The 21,903-nt window shown below is 28.5% G+C and overlaps 1 protein-coding gene across 1 annotated transcript in view; it reads right to left on the minus strand.

The window, feature by feature from the left end:
* Positions 1–1,856: 1,856 nt before the first annotated feature.
* The window catches only part of LOC142321889 (uncharacterized), a 200,841-nt gene continuing 180,794 nt past the window's right edge, over positions 1,857–21,903 (minus strand). Inside the window, exons 3-4 of the mRNA XM_075360371.1 lie at positions 16,141–16,271; positions 1,857–2,982 (exon numbers count right to left, since the gene is read on the minus strand). Coding sequence (XP_075216486.1) covers positions 2,033–2,982; positions 16,141–16,271 — 1,081 coding nt within the window. The 3' untranslated portion in view covers positions 1,857–2,032. The remainder of the gene's footprint in view (positions 2,983–16,140; positions 16,272–21,903) is intronic.

Below are 21,903 nucleotides of genomic sequence, written 5' to 3' on the forward strand. Positions count from 1 at the left end.
ATTCTGCCTAGTTAAAAGAGGGTTACAATAATTTAAAATTCGTTCACGGTAAAATTAAATACAACAATCATAAGTGGATTGATTACGTGCGGTATCAGTGCTCCTAGGATAGCAAGAAGGATACACAATTTCCTTGATTATTGTGTGATTGGGATAGCAGAGACAGAGAAAATCATTGGATAAGGAAAGATTGGCCAAAAAGAGCTTCATAGAACCTGGGACCAAAATTGTGGTCTGAAAAGCTCTCTTAGATCTGAATAAAATTTTCCTTCCACTTCTGCATATCGATTTACTAGAAACAATTTGTGACAAATTTCCATGAAACTAAAAGAGGTGTTTTTACTGATCCTGACGTTAGAAAACTTCTCAAAGATGGTCATTTTGAAAAACAAGTTGCAGAAAAAAGCCTGTGGGAGCTTTTAAAGACGTAGTAAGCAAGTTTTTGGGAATAAGAATGATCCAAACTCAAAGCAATTCTTGAGAACATGCTGCAGAAGTACAAAAATTTAGGCCATTCCATGAGCTTGAAGGTTCACTTCCTAAATTCACATGTGGACTGAAAATCTGGGTGCCATTAACGAAGGACTGGTGAGAGAATTCATCAGGAGATGAAAGAAATGGAAAGGAGTTATCAAGGAAAATGGACTACTATGATGATGGCAGACTATTGCTGGATGTTACACAGAGATGAACCGTGTAGAGAACATGAAAGGAAAAGCAGAAAGCAGAATATAAGCCGTCCAAAGAAACTTTGGCACATGGAATAAAATTGTAAGTACTTTACGTATTTCATCATTCAGGGTGGGTGAAGAGAGAGAGTGGTTTTGAAAGACATGACATACCTCAAAAAAATTAAATTAATTTAAATTGCACTGTAACAGAAATTAGGCTTATTTTGTAATAATTTTCATTAGAAATTAAGGGGGGTCAATGACCAAACAAAAATAGAAGCACTAACTTTACTGCAGCCAATGGAATTTATATTAATTGCAACCAATAAAGGAATAAGTTTGCTGTCATGTCATTTATAATTTTGTATGTGTTAAGAAATTAAGCCATTTTTACAAACTGCATTTTTAGTTATTTCTGTCTTAACCTGGCTAGACAAAGCATTACATGTTCAATTCCAAATTCTTTTACTTCTTAAGTTTAATTTAAAAGTTGTGCAATGATACATTAGTTTGTAGGTTTTATGTTTTCTTAGTGAAATTATAGATTATAAAATTGTAATACTTGACAGATGCAAAAAAAAATTTAAGCGCCATCTGTAAAGCGTCGTGTATAATAATTACAAGTATTTTGCCCCTGTGTAAAAACTATTTTGTTGCTTTCTATTGATAACTAAGTTCATATTTCAGTTTTTGCGAAGAACTCACAATAGGAAGAATTGTGATAAGTTATGATAGATTTGTACTGAAGGCTAAAACATGAAATTTTTTAGTTATTTTTATTCAAGGTTCGATCGCTCACAAAATAAAAACCTGCGCAAAAATCAGATGAACCTTTGCGCATATGTGTTAAGCAGCATCTATAGTATGGCCTTCAATCACACTGCGTCACTTCCTTTAGTTCTGAACACACAGCTAGCACGTAAACATGTCTACAACAATAGCATCTCCCGCCAAGTGTGAAGTGGGTGCGGTAATAAGAAAAAAATAACCTCATAAAAATAAAAATAACCCTCGTACTTAAAATTTTAGTTAATGCATTATATTAATATATCATCTAAAGACTATAAATATTGTGTTGTAACTTTTAGGTTGGCTGTTTACACTTTAGAATCTTTTACACTTATCACTTTACATTAAAAAAATATTAAATTTATATATATGAGAAAAAGTGAAAATACAGAAACGTAAAAAACAAGATAAACATTTATTTTTCATTTCATAACAATATTTGTGGTAAATAAATAAATATATACACTTTTGGAATGCAGTCATCAACAATTATCTTATCATAAGGGAATGTGTTAACATCATGACCAGAAGAAAATTAAGCTTATTTAATATAACATGATATGCTCAGAGTCTTAAAATGGACTAGAATTCACATTTGAATATATAGTGGATACACTTCTCTTTGACTCTTGTAAGCTTTTACGAGAATTGTTTTTACAGCATGACTTTCTAGACTTGGGTACTTTTGACAGAAACCACGTTCTTCTTGATGGAGGTTGGATATTCTGTGAAGGAGCCATTTTTAATTCTTCAAGTTCCACTGTATTAGAAGAATCTTGACGTGGCATATAAATTGAACTCACCCGTGAAGCTTCTGTTTGATATCTTAGTCTGCTTTGATATCGATGTGCTATTTTATATTTACGAGGTAGAAATAACTTTGTGATTTCTCTTCTGAATCTAGGATGTGTTACTGCATAGACATAAGGATCAATACAACTAGCTGACTTACATAAAAGAGCCGGTATCATTGAACCTATTGGTGAAATTAGATGGTGATAGTCAAAAATGCCTAGAAGTGCAACAATAGCATAAGGTGTCCATGCTAAAAACCATAATCCTACAACACCTACTACCATACCTGCTAACCGAATTTCTATTCTTCTTTTCTCGGCTTCTTGTCCTCGTCTGCATGATGCACTTCCTGTTTTTATTACCTCTCTGAATATCCCACAGTAACAAACTGTGATTACACTGAATGGTATTACCCAAGCAGCAATAAAAAAAATAAATATAAATATTCTATTATTCATATCTGGTGTAAGGTAATCAAAACTGCAGCTAGTTAAATAACCTTCTGGAACATAATGATTTAAACCAAGTCCTGTTAATGGGAGTCCAGCAAATATGCAGCCATAACACCATACAAGTAACACAGAAATTCTTGCACGTAACCGCGTTGTTTTACGTAAAGGATCCAAAGGATGGACTATTGCATAATACCTATCTAATGCTATTGCTGCTAATGTCATTATTGATACTGTACCAGTCAATCCACCAAGAAATCCATATACTTGACATCCTGCAACATACCAGACACCTGATTATAATCATACATTTCTATGATCATTAACACTATAGGTTATAAATATAAATATGGTTTTACCATTAGCATAAAGGTATAAATGATTATACGTTTATAATGTTATCATTTGCATTTCTCTTGTGTTTTAAAACAATATCGTGGTAGAGTTCTGTTCAGGTGTTAACACCTGACACGACAATCCAGGATGCTGCTCTAGCTACATAGTTATCGATAAGAGACTACCAATGCTTCCTCATTCTACAATGTACATAAGATGTATATTGATTTAACAAATATTTTATTAATTGGTCAACTATTTGTAGCTAATATTACAGATCAAGGGATATATGAGATAAATATGTTGTATCTTTCACCAGAGTAATGAGAAATAATACAATTTCAATTAGTAGGTTCTTACTGTGAATTTATTTTTGATTTTTTATTAAGTTCAATGATACAGAATTTTATTCCTGCAACCTCTTACTAATTTTTTATTATCTTTTTTATTAGCTTAATAACTTTAGAATGTGTAGATTTCAAAAGAATTTTGAAAATTATGAATCTTCTTCATTGAAGGGGAAAATCTAACTCCTTAAGGTTATTGGGAATTTTGTCTAAGGCTAAAATATTGGCTAACATGAATAAAAATCAGTTTAACTTGTTTTTAGGTAAATACTGATAGGTAGGTTAATAAAATTCTACTATTTAGTATTCTTTTTACTTGTTCAGTATTTGTTATACTTGTATTTACTAAGAACTACACAAATTACTGAAATTGGGTGAATAAACACTACTACTTACTGAAATCTATAAGTAAATATTGGTTCATTTGTAAGGCAGCCCTTGATCAATCTGAAAGTACAACAGTACTTTTTACTTTTTAGTCATGGTTGCATTTTTACCAGAACTCAACAAGAAAAGGGAAGGCACATTGACATTGCAACAAAAAATGGAAATCATTTTATGTTACCTACCCGACCCAAGTTTTCAATTGGAAGTGAGTAAAGATTTTGGAGTGCATCGATCTACTGTGAGTAAACCAAAAAAAAGTTTTGTATTAGACAGGATTAATGAAAGAGCTTGTGACTGGATTACTCAAAACTCGAGGTATTCAGCTTATACAGATAGTGGAGTGTCAAGTTTAAGTTGCCAAATGTGCAGACGACTTCATCTATGTTGAAATTAAGAAACCAATGCAATTTGGAAACTGTTTTATAAATCGAAAGGGGTACGCAAGCATGAACATTGGATGAATTGCAATGCAGAAGGAAAAATTACTAGTGTAGATGCTTTGTGATAAAGACACCCATGATGAAAGAATTTGGAGATGCAGCAGAAGATTACAAGCTATTTCAAAATTTGATGGAGCTGTTTGCTTGTTGGGGAACAGTGGCTATGTTATGACATCTTGATTACTTAACACCATTCAAGAAATATAGTTATTCCAAACAACAAATTTACAACATGGCAGAGAACGAGTCATAATACAGACAGTTTTCGCGCAGCTTATGAACATGATTTCCAGTATTAGGTAACCTAAAACTGGATTAAATAGCAAAAGTTACAATTGCTTGTGTAGTATTATATAATGCTGGTAAAAATCTAAATGATGACTATGAAGTTGTTAAAGGAGAAATAGAAGATTCTGATGAAACTAACAGAGTGAATGAGGAGGCAGACACAGAAATACATCATAAAAGGCAAAGAAAAAATCCCTTTTGGCATGCCGGAAGGCTGAGGTAGATTTCATCGGTGCTAAGTAGGGGATAAAAAAGATTTCCACCTTAAAGTTAAGAAAAACTTCAAATTTACTCAGTACAACATTGGTTGCATGAGAAAAAAGTTTCACATGTTTAGCATACGACAAGCCCGAAATTCTTACAATCCCAGCAACATTTTGGTCATCCCTTGCTGTAAGGGTTGGTCATATCAAAAATTGATTCAGACAAAAGTTTTAGAGGACTAACTAACAATTTAAACCGTTTCGATCCTGTGCTTACTAAGGGAGGTAAAGTCTTCAAAACCTTATTTTTTCCACCCTTGGGCCAATGGTTGATGATGTCAAAAGACTTTACTTAGATAATTTTTAGGCCCTTATGCAAAGAATAGTAGGAACTTCAAACTAGTTGGATATTTTACTTAATAAGAAAGTTATAGCGATATTTTGTTTTTGTTTTTTCGAAAAATCGCCCCATGGTCCGATTTTGCCCATTAACGAACTCGACCGAGATTTTGGTCATTATATTTTATGTATCAATTTGAAAGTGATTGCCGCAAAATTACGGCAGTTATCGTGTCCACAAGAAAGTGAAATATATATATATATATATATATATATGTATTTATAAACTTTTGAACTGACGGTGGTGTAGGGTCTGGGGGATGTGAAACGCGAAGATATGTCGAAATTTTCCGGAAGTCGAATCATGGTACCCATTACAATAGGTAGCTTTTTTTATGAAATTACCTGAAAGAACTGAAGTATTGACGACTGTACTTTTTGAACGATAAATATAAAATTAATAATAAATAAAATTGTACTTGCTGCACGGGTATCTGTTTCAATATCGGATTTTCATATTCCAATAATAATTAAATGAAATCTCTCACCCACTGCTCTAGTTTCCCGTTTTATTCTTTATTACAGTCTTTATATTGTTCAACCACCTTATATTAGATTTTTCCGTTGTCATTTCTTCCCTAATAACTGTTAGTATTCAGTTGCAATGTTGCAACACGCTTTTTCTTTTGCTGCTATCACTTTACTTTAGTGACCTGTTAAGAACGATTTTAAGTGCATTAACAAAACTTATCCTTTTATCAGTGGTGCAAGATTTATCTGAATCAAAAGAAAATTGCGTTTTGTATTCACTAGACATGTTCACGAGTGGTATATAAGAGAAATAATTAATTTCATAAGATAATTTCGCCTGGATATCGATCGTAGTGATCAAATTCAGTAATTATCAAATATAAAGAAAGTAAGTTCACTTCACGTAAATACTTATTCCTATAAGTATTTATTTAAAGCACTACTTAAAAGTAATACTTTATTTCTTCAGTATTTACTTTTCAATAATAAGTACATTTATTCACATTAATTGTTAACGTAAAATGGGCCGGCCTCCGTGGCGCTAGTGATAGCGTCTCAGCCTTTCACCCGGAGGTCCCGGGTTCGAATCCTTGTCAGGCGTTAACATTTTCACACACTACTTGTCATTCATCTCATCCTCTGAGACAATACTACCTAATTGTGGTTTCAGAGATTAAATAAATAAAAAATAAACCGCAAGACATAGATTGATAATGCCTTTGTAATTTCTTCATTAATTAGTTACAAATTATATTTAAGTCATGCATTTTTTGCTTTAATGATACAGTGCTCTTTTAAAATAGTCATAATTATTATAGCATGTAAGATACAGTGCTCCTTTAAAATAGTCATTATTATTATAGCATGTAAGTGTATTTGTACTGCTACTATTGCGAATTTCGTTTTAATGATAATTAGTTGTCATCAATCTAACCTCAACGGTAATATTTGAAAGGTAGTGTATTAACGTAAAAACTTCAGCAATACCGGCGGCTCTATTTCGAGGTTAACTAAAGTAATTATTTGCTGTGTTATTACTGTGTGAATGATATATGTGATTTTCATTCTAATTTGAAGCCTTTATTGTAACAATATAACCTGTAATACTGTGCCGATTAAGTTTATGCAGGAATTATTTCTGAAGGTAGGTTTATAACACGTTTTATTACAATTACATGAATTATTTATTATCCACATGGCATCATCTTAAATTGTTTTATGATCATTCATTTTATTTACAGTGGATTATGACATCAAATGATTGTAATTATACTAGATCTATTTCGCTTATTGTAAAATTATTTCGCTTCATTTTACCGCTTATACTTGTTAAGAAAATAGGTTCGAATCGATTCAACGTATGATAGTGGTCAATTCTGGAACTGAGTAGACTTGTATATGTATATATCTTTTACGTATTTTATTAATTGCGTATAGAATACAGATAAAAACAATAAATTTTACTCGTTTACTAATAACAGATATCCTTATATTGTTTATCAGTAAACGTTTACAATATATACGAAGGTAACATTCCTTTTCGCGTAGTCAGAGATCGGTTTATCAAGTCTTAAGTATAAAAAATAAACGAGATACAGGCATGGTTGGCAATATCTTTCAATGTTATTTATTAAATACCCATATATCTTCAACAGACTAACATCAGTTATAAAAATTATTTAATTGAATTTTGAATTTACGAATGGTACGAAATTGGGAAACCAAATTGAAGTTAGGTATTTTATTTGTAATACATTAACATAAAAGAGAAAACTATAATACTTCATTAAAATTTAAAAAAATGCAATTCACTTTCCGAATCCTTACATATGTTTACAGGAAGTATTTTTAAAGACTTGTACAGTCCACTTGTTCTGTATTGAAGAGGGCGCTGTTGTTAATGGCAGTCGTTTTTTGAGATTACGCACATCGCCTGCATTGTCATTTGAGAAAGGAAATTTTTAGCCTATGAATAATGCCATGCCCGACCGGGATTTGAACCCGGGACCTTCGGATGAAAGCTTGAGATGCCAAAACATTCCTTTTAAACCAATAAGAAATCCTAATTTAGTGCATGTTAATTGTTTATTTGATGTAATATGTTATTTTTTTTAAATTTAGTGTGTTGGAACTTATTATTGCAGATCTTTATTTTGTTGAGTTGATGACTTGCTAAGCAACTCAACACAAAATTTCACAAAAAGAAATCAAATATTAGAACACATCTTACCATTTTAAATTGAAGCACGATTATAAAAATGCTAGTGAGGAATTGATAGAAATGACTCTTCAAGAAATCTTTAAACATTTTTGTAGATATTTTTAAAGCAAGTATTAATTGTTCAACAGTTAGAATAATTTCTACTTACTGTTGTATTTGTTTTAAAGTTACTGAGTTGGTGTACTATATTTTTGAAATGGAATATATTTTGAATGAATAAATACGTTCACATGAAACTAATACCATTATTTTATGCTGATTAATATTTACCTCTAGTTATGTTGATTTAAAATCATTCTACCAATTTTCATTTACAATTGAATATGAACATAATAAACTAATAAGATTTTTGAGTTCACAATCACAACCGCCCACATGCAATCTACTTCTAGAAATATGGAACTTGACTAATGGTAAAATTATTAACATCCATTCCTGCATTACATTATGCAGAATAGATTGGTAATTGTAAAGGTATTATTCTTTGTCTTCATAAATTTTTTCAAGGCTGTTGGCTTCCAAGTTGACTTGCATAGATAATACATTCACAGCAGTTTTTGGTTTAACATATTTAAATTATTTTTAACTATTTTAAGATTTAATTGTGATGAGAATAAAAATGTTAACAGATTAAAAAATAAAAATTTATATTTCTAATAGTAATGCAATTGTATTACAACTAACATAATAAAAGCAATATCAATAGAATAATAATTTTTATAATAACATATTGTAATGTAACATCCAGATAATTATCTGGATTGACCTTTGTAAGGTTGAACTCAGATAATCAGAAATCTGGATAGTTGGAAAATTAAAAAAAAGGTTTATCTTATGATAAACCTTTAGTGTGTATCACACTTAATAAAAACATAAATATATTTCAGTAAAATTAAAAAGATACCCAGAATGTACATATGTAAAATGTAATAAAAAAAAGATATAGTAATACATTATAAAAAATCAAGTGAGTATAAATTTGCTAATAAGTACTCAGAAATTACTGAAATTATTTGAAGGAAATTAAAATTCGCTAAACTACTCTGAACACAAATTAAGTGAAGTTATTGGGTGAAAATATTTCTTAAAAATTACAAAAATCTAAAAAAATCATAATATTGTTAAAGAATAAAATGGATTTTATTTTATAACTGTTCTGAACAAGTTAGGCAAAGCATAACAATTTGCTGTGTCTTGTGCTGTATGAATTACAAAAAGGCAATAAAAGAAATCCAGTAAAAACAAAGATCAATAAAAATACATTATCTATTGAAGCAGAGCTTTATTTGGATTTTTTAAAATAGTGTATCAGTATTTTTTAAATTGCCTAATATGGATGTAATCAGTCTAGATGTTTATACATCCAGAAAATTGGCATCCCACTGTGAAATAAGCAGTAAAATTATTTTTGTCATTATCTAAACCAGTGATGACAAACCTTTTTGAGAAGTGGGTCAAATTTTGTTCATTATTCTTTTTAATACTACCCTGTGCGTCACCAAGTTAGTGATATCATTTGGAAAGGGGGAATGTGGTAAAAAGGGTACTAATAATTTGGAAACACCAAAAAATTTTTAACAGAAAAACTTGACAGTTGACCCTTTCTTTGGTACTCTCCTTTAAAATCCTTTGAAAATGTTTACGTTTCCTTTTTGTTTTAAAACTTTTACTTTTGCAAGTGAAGAGCAAAAAATAAAGGTCAAAGTCAAAAAAACTGATGTCAGGGGGTTGGTGATACCATGAATTACTGCACAAGGTGACGCCTTTTGCAACCAGTTCATTTACAATTTTATTTTTGTTGATAGGTTTTAAAATAATATGTGGACCCAAATATCATTCAAAGACCATTAGCAAGATATAAACTTGTTTGGTAAAGAAATCCCATATGTTTAATAAAATATTTTCAGTTTTTAGTGTAGGATCATTACTATCTGCACTACTTTCTGTAATATTCCCTTCTACTTCAGAAATTAAGTTTTCAAATCTATTTTTCCACACTATGCTACTTTGAAATTCAGCTAATTACATTTCTAAATCAAGGATATCTAGCCACATAAATTCAGTTAACCCATCGTTTTGAATTTTAAACTTTTAAATTGATTAAATCTATCCTGAAAAGCTTGTTTTATTTCCTTTATAATGATTAAATATTTTTTAATTGGATTTTCTTGAATGTCAAGCGAATTTTCAAAAATTATTGTCTTTTGAAAATGTTTTTGTAACTGACTGAGGAAAATATTTCATGATTCTCACTTCCAAATCTTTAGTGAAGATGTCAAGTTTCATCATAAATATTTTAATATTTTTAAACCTTATTAATACAATTTGTCTATTTCTCTGTTAAGTTTTCCTTTAAGTTTTTTATTCAGTTCACTGAAATGCTGAGTGGTATCATATAAGAACATTAAATCATTTAACTGATCTATATTTGAAAATTCATCATTAACTATTGTTTTTTTCATTCTAAAAGAACTTTATTTCTTCTAATAAATTGACAAACCATCGAACGAACATTGTTGTATGTCAAAATCCCAGAAAATTGGCACTTAATTTCCTCTAATAATTGTGCAAATTCTTGTTTATTAAGACCTTTAGTGTTTATAAAGTTGATGACTTTTATTACAACTGGCATTACATTGGAAAATATTTTTAAACGTTGTTTTGCACATAGAACTTGCTGGTGTATTATACAATGAAATTCAATAGAGAATGTGTAATATTTGCTTAAGCTGCTGAATAAAAGCAGTGTTTTTCCCTACCATATTGGGTGGACTGTCTGTTGTTACAGAAAAATTTTCTGTAGGTCAATATACATTTCTTTAAATGCATTATCAAATTCTTAAAAAAAAAATCAAGACTGGTACACTTCCTTTTCAACATTATTAGTTTCATTAGCTCTTCTTCCATTATACTGCCCAGTCGATCAAAAACTGCTAGTTGTGCATAACCATTTATATCATTACTCTCATCTAAAGTGATTGATATATTTCTGCATACTTTACGTCGTTATGTATTTCCGAAGAAATATTTCTTTCTAATTCTATTACTCGCTCTTTAATTGTTTTGTAAATTTTGTCAACTCATTCATACACTTTATACTGTATTCATATAGTATAGCAATACATTCTAAAAACGCTTGTTTTTACAAATTCTTCATCTGAAAGAGGTTTCCCATGGCGAGCAATGCATGAGCTACTTGAAAACTAGCAGTTGAAATGTTATTTTATGGAATCAAAAAAGTTATTAAAACAATGGTTTGCGAATGATTCTGTTTTTTTCTTTTAGAAAAACATATTTTCTCCTTTCGTTGTCTGTTGAGAAGCTGAGATTTGAATGCAACATTTCAAAATGTCTTTTTATATTCTATGTACTTGAAGTGATATTTTCATTAAAAATTAGATGTACAGTTGTTTTATTCTTTTACAATTTATTTAACCATATTTATCAAACCATTCTGTTTGATATGGTCTGGAATTTGTTTGTTTTTAATTTTTTTTAACTGTGAAACATAGTACAGGGCTACAACTAAAAATATTTATATTTAGAATACAATAATTTTAGAAGAAATTTCATATTAAAGTATATGATATACATATGTACGTATATAGGTGAAACAATTTAATAATAATAAAAAAATAATAAAATTGAATTATTAAACACTTCTAGACACGAACGCCAAGGCTGCCAATTAGTTCAATGCTGCGGCCTGGTACTTCCCTGATCTATGATGCAATGAATATGTGTATCAAGTTTTATCACCTACTGTCATGAATCACACACAAGTGCAGTGATAGAGAAAATCAGTTAACCAACGTCCACTTGGAAATATTTTTTTTATAAATTTGACATTAGATATTTATACTTTAATTTTTAAATATTTTTGATTGTCTGTTCTCTCTTTTATGATATAAAAATCAACTTGTAGGTAATTTAAAAAGCCTTTGTGGGTCATAGTCTGACCAATGGGTCAAAGGTTCGCCACCACTGATCTAAACCTTCAACATTTGATCAAGATCAGTAATTTCACTTTGTAATTTATTTTAATTATATTACATTTACATTACTTATTTTATGTACATTATTAATTAAATTTTATTGTAAAGCTCAGTTCATTAAATTCGGTTAAAAATGAGTGTGGTCTATTTTTCAGAACCTTTAATATATTATGTAATAAATATATCATGATTATGTAATTTAAATTAGTTTCTATTTTTTTTTTTTTTTATGTGTTGAGTATATTTTTTTTTGAGTATGTATTGATTTATTTATTATGGAAAATTATATAAAAAAAAGTTCGTTTAATAATTTAAAAAATAGAAAAGGTTTTGAGTTGAGCGTTTTACTTAAGAGTATTAATCTTTATTACTTTTTCTGTATTTTCTATAAACTCTCTCTCTCTTTCTACTTTTTCTAGAGCATGGTATAGATACATACGTATATAATGTACATAATATTTCTAGATTATGTTAAATAATGTCTATGTTATGTATGTGTCCATAAGTGAATGTATGTACGTGTGTCCATTTGTACTTGCATGTCAAGTATAGTAAAAATCTAACTTTACCATGGCTTCCAACATGTCTGTTATCTGGGCATAAAAAAGTCAATTATTTAAAAGTATATTTAATAGAGATCAAAGAATTGCGGTTTGCATTTTATTTGTTTACTATGCCTTATAGTGATTCTTATATAATCATAATATAAAGATACATGGTATAATTAACTGTGTAGATTCATAACTTGTTTCAACGTATAAAACTTGTGAATGTTAACTGATTTGATAGTTTATTTTTCATTTGTATTATAATTCTTTTCCGTATGTAAGGTCTTTTATTATTTTTTTTCATTATAATTCTTTGTTTATTGCTTACTTTAGAATAAATTAGTTTTTTAAAGTTTGAAATTTCCAGTTATATAAATCTACTTAATAATATTTATTTATTGAGGAAATAACAATTAAAAAAATAATGATCAAGTTGTGTTGTAACTGGCCTCGAATGAATTTTATATCCTAACATGTTTTGTTTATATAATTTATTATGATATCTACGGCTAAATATTCTTGACACAAACTCCATTAACAGCAGAAAAGCAATATCCTTTGTTCTAGTGTTTTTAAAACTGCTTTGACTATTTAATATGTCTCTGTTTAGTGTTGTACTTATTTACTTCTTTGGATTCATACATAATGCTTCAATAAAAATACTAAATGAGTCTTTCTGCCATGTTATTTTTTTAATATATTAAACTGCTACCTTTTTATATGAGGATATAACAAAAAAAAATTATTTTGCTTAATGGGTCGCTTAAATTAATCAGGAATATAAAAAATTATTAAAACATTTTAAGTGAGAATTTTCTATTGTTGTGAGAGAGTTTTAACCTTTGAATGAAAATAACGGATGAAGCGAATAAAATGTAGAATCTGATTAGTAGTTTCTAGTGCTTAGACTTAGTATCTTGTGAATAAACAGATGCTAAGTCTGGGTAGTTGTATCCTTCTTAATTTGAAAAATTTAGTAGTTTATTATGGTAGTTACATCATAAAACTACTGGAAAGAAGTCAGTGTTCCTCAAATGAATGAACTGTTGACCAACACGAAGAGTCAGATAAAGAAGAAAACTGACTTAAAGGAAACTGGGAATAAACTAATTAAATTACAGGATAGGGAAAAAATCCTATTGGTGTTACTTGCTCAAGAAATAAATCCTATAATTAATAAAGTGCCTGGAAGTGTTTCAGCAAGTGTGAAAAAAGTTTTATAAAAGAAATCTATGAGTATCTGTAATAATGAACAAAGTGACAGTATATCAATAGAACAATAAATTTTATAACTAACAAATTAAATTAAAAATAAATTTTAGATCTTTAAAAACTTTATGAAATTCAACATCTCCTGGTGCTTCTCTTTATGGCAAACATTGATCATGTTTTTATCATGCTGCCTCCAATATATTCTTGCAAATTTCCATTATTCTCATTCTCTGCTTCCTCTCTGTCTTCCAAAATATAATCATATAGGTCACTCAATGCTTAGCAATGCTTAGCACGTAACATTGCTATCAGTATTTAAATATACCCTATCAGTTTGGGGATATTTTCCAGGTTAACTCAGACATAAATACAAACACTTGATATTTTGCTTTAATTGACCACTCTTAATCTCTCTGTTCTTTTTATTTGTACTCTTTCTCTGGCACGGATCACATTGAAGCAACATTGTATGGCATTTCTTAGTGGCTTAAATGGGGTGATAAGCCATGGAGATATTCCATAGCCAGAATCGCTATGTAAACAAGCATTTCCATTGTATTGAGAAATGATATTCCTAATAGGACTGTGCCTCCATATCCTAGCATTGTGCACACTACCAGGTCAATCTGGACTTATACTTGTAAAACTCTAATAAGCATCGACCATAGCTTTCACATTGATACTGGCATACCTTTTCCAGTTAAATATACTCATCGCCATAGACAGCTGGTTTTTTTTCTAATTCTGTGCAATTCAATGCATCTACTACATGGTAGACAGACAAAAACATGTGTGCCAGTCTAACTTAGCAAACTAACTTAATTTCCTGCATTGCAGGTGGGAAATTTATTCATTTCTGAACTTTTTGTCAAGAACCCTATCCATAATGAAATTAATAGTTTTACAAGCTGTTGACTGATCAACTCTGAAATTCTCTGCACTTCACTTTGGAAGCCTCGGCTACCTATACAGCGTAGAAGTACCAACATCCATTTTCTGGGAGTCAGGGCCCCTCCTTGCATTTCTTTAGTTATTGGCAAAGATTCCACTATTAAAAAGTCTATTTCTATTATTGAAATGTAACAGTTCCTTACATTTACTTATATCTTTTTGTACATGGTATCTTTTCTCTTGTCTGACTGGCATAAACATCGCTATGATGATAAATAAAATTTAGCATGGCCCTCCACAGTATTATAAAATGTAGAGATACATCTAGACTGAAGAAGTAGAAGATACTCTTTATTCACTCCAAAATTTAAGACATACTAGTCCATCTGGGAAATCCAAGATGTACTTAGTTGTAGTAGATTCTATAATTTTTATTTACATAAAACCGAGAAACAGCTCAAAAACATATAAGATTTAGCACAACCATTTTTTTTATTCATTTCACGCAATAAAAACTTCTTTTTTTTAAATTAGTAGCTCTTATTAACTCATGATCACATATTCATTTAGGTAGCATTTTCTTTATATGCACATATTAAATTAAAAAGTATAATACAATTAGCTGAAAACTAATATAGATGTGTACTAATAATGGGTTATTAATTGGGGTAAAGAGAAAAAAGATATTTTGTTTTATTCAACGTCTATGAAATAAGCCAAAGTTGACTTGGCATTTATTCTATGCCAAGAAACAGATGCAGTTAATTTTCTTAAAAACGAATGAAAAAAAAAACTGAGTGTTTTGTTATTTATTTTCTTTTATGATAAATTTACCACAGGAAGCCGTGATATTTGTGTTTGGAAATATATTACATGAATTATACCAGTTATTTAAATAGTCTCTAATTTTTAGGTTGGATTAGATTAGATTGTAGACTATTCTATAAAAAAATATATATTTTTATTACATGTAACTATTAGATGTAACTATTACATGTAACTATTTATTAGATTGTAGGAGACCAATCTTTACCCATATTTACTTATGTATATATAATGAGACCCAGCTTTACTTAATAAGCATCTCAACCTGGGGTTAAGCTTTTTGTAATTATCAGATAGGAAATGAGCCCCCTCACTTGTTCATGTCTCCCTGCAAACCATACACAAACTATGCATGCAGTAACACTAAAAAGCCCATGAACCAGTGATAGGAAAATCTATAGTGATCAAGAATAAATAAAAAAAATCTGTGAGAATGAATAAAAAATGGCTTCTCCCAAAGTTTATGATGGAGGTTAATTATTTTACTGATAATTGACTTTGTTTAGATCCAAAGTGTGTGGTATAAATAAATATCTGACTGCATTATAAATCACGAAGTAAGATACGTTTTTAAGATTTAAATTGTAGCTATTAATAAAACGCACAGATCTGTGACTAACTATATTTCTATGTTCAGATATCTATTAGATAGCATCTGCTTAATTATATAGATATTGTAATTTATTTATAATGATATTTATTACTTATAACTGATGACTTATTACTATTCTATCCATCCTGCCTACACTAACTGCAGCCTGTGCTAAAGCAGATCACATTCATCTCTTTAACAGTAAAATATTGCACAATATTCTAAAATATTTGCAAAATTGGCAACTTATCATTCAAAGAAAAATTAATTATGTTTACCTGGTTCACCAAGCACGGGTCCAAAATATAAACTATTGAAGATAAAAATGGGCATCTTCATTAACATAACAGAATCACTCACTGCCAAGTTCATTACCAGTGTATTTGCTGGTACACGAAGTGATCTGCATCTGAAATGTGAAAATAACATTACATACATTACATTTTTAATTTCATTTTGTATAAAAGATATATTTATGCACATTTTATTTCTGTGAAAAAAAATAAAGGATGTTGATAATACATGAAGTAAGTATTATATGAGGGAGAAAGTTATATAGTTTAATGGGTAGTTGGGTCTTATTTATTCAATAGCTATTATATTCCTGCTAATTTTTTTTCCTTTTTGTTTATGTAAACTGAGATATAGGATCTAGTACAGCTAAATTAAAAAAAAGGAAAATTTCAGAAAGATGATTTCAGCAGATAATCTCTGGAATGAAAACATTGCTGTCATAGGGTTCTGCCTTCCAGTAGAACATCTTGTAATGCTGAATTAGGTACTCTTAATTAATATTGTCAAAATTTAGACATTTATAGATAGACTTTTTTTTCTGTTGTTGGCAACTCTATGGGTCTGTATGTAAATATTCGTAAAGAAATATATTGAAAGAAAGTAGTAATAGTTTTGATTAAAAAAACGTGATTGAATGAAAGTAATTTATAATTATTAATTCAAAAGTAACTAAATTGTTATAATTGATCTTTTTTTTAACGTAATCTTTTAAGGGAATTAATTGTATACGATCATAAACAAAACTGCCATTTGAAAATTAGTTGGAAAGTTAAGATATTATAAGAAATGTAAAACTGTATACATTGTATTTGTAGTTACAAAGAAAGATACCTAGTTTCTTTTTTAAACCCCAAAGCAGTTATTGTATTTTTCAAACACAGCTTAATCTTTTGTCTTATTTTTTATTTGTTTAATTTGGCCAACTTATTTTTGATTACATGCCAATAGTTAAGAATTCTTAAATGTTTTACTTTTAAAAACTATAAATATTTGTTTAGGATTTTCATTTTTGCAGTATAATTACAAAAAAAAATTATTAAATAGTTTTAATTAATGTGTATACTTTAATTAAAGTATTTAATTGTACCTTTTATTAGATAAGAAACTGTTATAAAATTGTGGTACAATTAAAGCCTGTTATTTGTAGTATTATTGCATATTTATTAACCTAAAAATACAAAATAATTACTTAGGGGAATTTTGTTACAAATTTAAATAATTGTGTACTACTTAACCATTGAAAAGTTAAATGTAGTTTTTTCTGATAATACCCTGCACTGATAAAAAAATTAGACCACAAAAAAATATATTTTGTTTTAAAATATTTCTGTGAAAAACAAAATTATTATACAGTTTTAAGTAGTAAAAAAAAATTGTTTTATTCCTTAGTTGCTTTACAGTTTTCTGAAGCTTATTCAATTTTCTGAAACATATTTTTCTGTTTATTTTAATACATAAAAAATGTAATAGCAATCTCAGGCCAGATTGTGGTTATAAAAAGAAGTGTCCATGAACAAACAAATAGCTCACTAGAGAAATTATTGCAAAAGAGGATTTATTTTTCTAGCAAGCTTCATTTATTTTATTAATTCCAGTAATAATTTCTTTTATTTATTTCAATTTGTTTGGAATTGCATGCTGATATAGTAGTGCTTAACTATAGAAGAGTAATTACTTTTTATCTATAATATGAATTAGTAATGTTAACAATTTAATTTTCATTTTATGTTCTTAATAATTCCCAACTTTTGATGTTTTAATAACTAAAAGCATAAGATTCTCTTTTTCCTACCAACCAAATGGCCTGGTGTTGAAACTTTCAATTTCAGTTCACTGAACTTGAAAATTTTAATTACTGCCTACTTGGAATTACAATATTATGTAAATTGGTAATAAGTTTTCATGTAATTTTTAATTACAACTTAAATAATAAGAGATATATACATTTTTTGATAAAGATGGAAAATTTCATTTTAATATGGTGTAGGATTATATATCTGGGAGGTAGGTTAAATCAATGGAAAAAGACATAACAATTAGAAAAATAAATATTTCAAATAGCCATTTTGTAATAATCTGATTACAGGTTTAATCATCTTGACAGGTTTACATTATACGCATTTAAAAATCTATCTTTTTGTTTTGTTTTTATTTTAACATATCCATTCAGAAATTTGTTTTATATGAGTTAAGAAAAACCAACACTAAATTTCTAATTTGTCTGCCAAATTATGTTTTTACTGATTTAAAAAATAATATTTTCAATTAAATTGAAAAAAAAAAGAAGTTGAGCTTAGATAACTTCTCTCCAATTATGGGCTGTATTTTGGGTATTATTCTTTCATATATGGATAGATATGGTATTTAGATTAATATCTACAAAGTTTAATAAAGCTATTAACCTAAGAGGTCAGTGTAAGTTCTTAGAATGATTTCATATTGTCATATAATTTAGTAACATTTTAATTATCCAAATGAGAAAGAATATAGGTGGTGCTTTCTTCTTTTATAATTTATGGAATGTTTTAAAAAAAGTTTTATTCCTGTTAACAAATAAATTTTTATTTTTAGAATTCTGGGCAATAATTTTTTCTTTTTTTTAATTTGAGAATATTTAACAAAAGTTCTTAAATTGGTGTAAAATATTTGTCATTTCAGTTCTAAGATTTCAAAAAAAATTGTGTTGATCTATTGATCTCTCTTTTTTGTTTGAATTTTCAGATTTAGACTTTTTTATATGAATCAAAGATGATTTATGTTTCGTGTTGTTTGAGATTTGTTGTACAATAACCATGGAATGAATATAGAAAAATTAATATTTTATTATTACTCAATTAACTAAGAATTATTAATTTATGAGGATAAATTTACCTCTAGGTTTTGTTATGCTTGTTAGTGGTACTTTTTATTTTATCGTTATATAGTTTATGTAACTGTATGTTTTAAAATTTTTTTTCTATTGTTGGCAATTCTATGGGCCTGTGTGTAAATATCCAACCAATAGCATGTACTAATTATTAATTTGTCTTGAGTTCTTTATAGTAATGATCACTGAACATGGTTTGTGTAAAGCTGCATGTTTGTTTTTGTGGGATGATGTGTTTCATAAAGTTTATTAGTTGTGTTGAGTAAAATCTCTATTCATCTGAAAGCGGCTGCCAATTCTGAAAACACTGTTACATACATTGTATTTAAAACGTGAGTTTTTTTTATTTTTAAATATTTAATTCAACCAGGGGAGAAATTTTCTAATTTGGACATGGTGCTTAAAATTTTAAAATTTGTAATGTATAAAATCATTTTTTTTTATATAAATTTTAATTATCCTGAAGGCTAGTTTGACCAGTTAAATGCTACCATAATAGCAAGTATTTTTTGTTAAAATTAGCAGTTTATTTTCCTCCTCAGAAGCAAAAACGAGCAGTGATGCTTAATAAATCATTTAAAAAATTATTTAATTATATCTATTAAAAATCATTCAGATTAAAAACAAATCATCATACAGATTAAAGATTATCTTTCCACACTTCATATGTAAAGAAACAATCTCAGAAATGACCTCGTAAAATTAGTCATAGAAATTAAATTTATTTATTTATTTTTTACAATATCAGTAACTAATTTTTTTACTAAGAATGGATCACATGTAAAAAAATTTAATTTAACTGTAATTTTGTAAATTTGGATTCTGTATTATCTGTCTGATTATTCCAAATAAATTAGACAGTATTCAATTCACTTTACAGTTTTTATATATATTTGCATATTACATTTGTTGTTTTTTAAATTGTTATTATGAAAATAATTTTACTGAACATCTTAAAGAATGTAGTTTTATCTCTTCTGTAATTTTTTTTTCATTACTGTGGTAAATGCCTTGAAGTAACAATTTTAATCTATAAAATATATTTCTACTCTTTACATTTCTATTGTAACTTTGGTTTATACTACTTTTTATTAAACACATTCTTTATTTTAGAATATTTAAAACAAAAACTGCCAAGCTTTATTTTCTTCTCTTTATTTTCATTGAACATTTGTGCAATTTTCTTCTTTCATTAAGATAGATTTCTAATTTCTTATATTGTTTTTAGCAGTATGTATTAATTTTTTCTGTTTGAATTGGTATTCCAATTCTTATTTAAAAGAAAACAATTAATAAAATACATTTGCAGAAGAAAGTTTGAAATCGATATTCAGCTGAGCCTAAATGTGTTGAATATTTTTTCCTCCATCTATTAAGGAAAAAGCTACTGCTGTCTGACATTTTAAGTAATTTTTTAATGTGATTTTTAGCCCATTCATATACTCATATCATTTAATTTAAAAAAAAAAAAAACATTTCCCAGCAATTTATTCAAAGTAAAATAAAAAGTTTTTCCCTGAACCAATATTATTCTATTGATGAGTTCTTAAATAATACTAATTAAAAAAATCAGATGTGGACATCACATGACTTCCTTGTACACCTATTAAATTATATGTATACATTTTTTTAAAAATAAAAGTACATAAGTTTTATTTCATTAATAACTTTTGATATTTTTTTAAAGAGACTATTGTGATTGTGAAAAATTTTGGTTTTCAGATTTCAGTGAAAATATCCATCCATTTTGACTAGTTTTGGTGTGACATCTGTACGTACATATATAAGCATATATATATATATTAATACGTCCAAACATATGTGTATATGCATATATATATATATCTCACTTAACTCAAAAAGAATTAGCCGTAGGATGTTGAAATTTTGGATTTAGGACTGTTGTAACATCTAGTTGTTCACCTCCCTTTTAATTGCAATCGACTGAACCAAAAGTGTCTAAAAAAGTCCAAAATCCAGAAGATTTAGATTTTTTACTTTTTCTTAACTGCAGTAATAAGACCTCATTGAGAGTTTTTCAACGATATATCATAAGTGATACTTTGGTTCATTTGGTTCACTTTGGTTTCATTGGTTCCAGAGTTATAACCAAATAAAATTTTAATTAATGGAATATTTGGATCTTACAAGGGAAAGGCACATGGGTTAAAATTTGACTTCACCTCCTTTCGTTTTTTAACTTTTTTTTTAATTTAAATACATTGATTTATTAATAATTATTAACCTCTGATTGTAAAAAATTTACATCGAGTGATTTTTTCTCATCAGATTTTATAATCTTTTATTTGGTGATGCTGATCTGATTAAGGTTTTCCCATCATTTCCTTTTATCCTTCCTGACAGTATTTTCAATTCCGTTCTTTTATCCATTGTATAAATACACCTACCCATTCCTGATGTGATCTACATAAGTTGTAATTATATGCCATATTAATAAACTATTATTTTTTTATATTTTAGATAAATTTTCATTTGACCTTAACACAGAAATTTTTATGTATCTGAGGTGTTTTTTAGAAGTATTACTCATAACCATCAGAACCAGGGATTTGATATTTTTTTCAACGCATTTCTAATTTAGGCCTTCTAATTTTTTCAATTGTTACTTCTATTACAACAGTCATTTGTGTGGCTTGTAGTGCAGTACTTCTCAAATATACTGTTAGTTTTATTCATGCCTACTATGCTGTGGGTATGAATAAAAAGACTGAGACCTGGCTGAATCCCTCCCTAGCGAGGGGGTATGGTTAGAGGCATGCATATAAAAGATCCAGTCCCAGCCTTCTGGGTGAACGACCCCTGTGGGGAGTGGCATAGCTGTGTCCCACAGGATCTCGGTAGGTTAGAGGCAAAGGCATCC

This window comes from Lycorma delicatula, chromosome 3 (assembly GCF_047948215.1).
Source record: "Lycorma delicatula isolate Av1 chromosome 3, ASM4794821v1, whole genome shotgun sequence".
Lineage (NCBI taxonomy): Eukaryota > Metazoa > Arthropoda > Insecta > Hemiptera > Fulgoridae > Lycorma > Lycorma delicatula.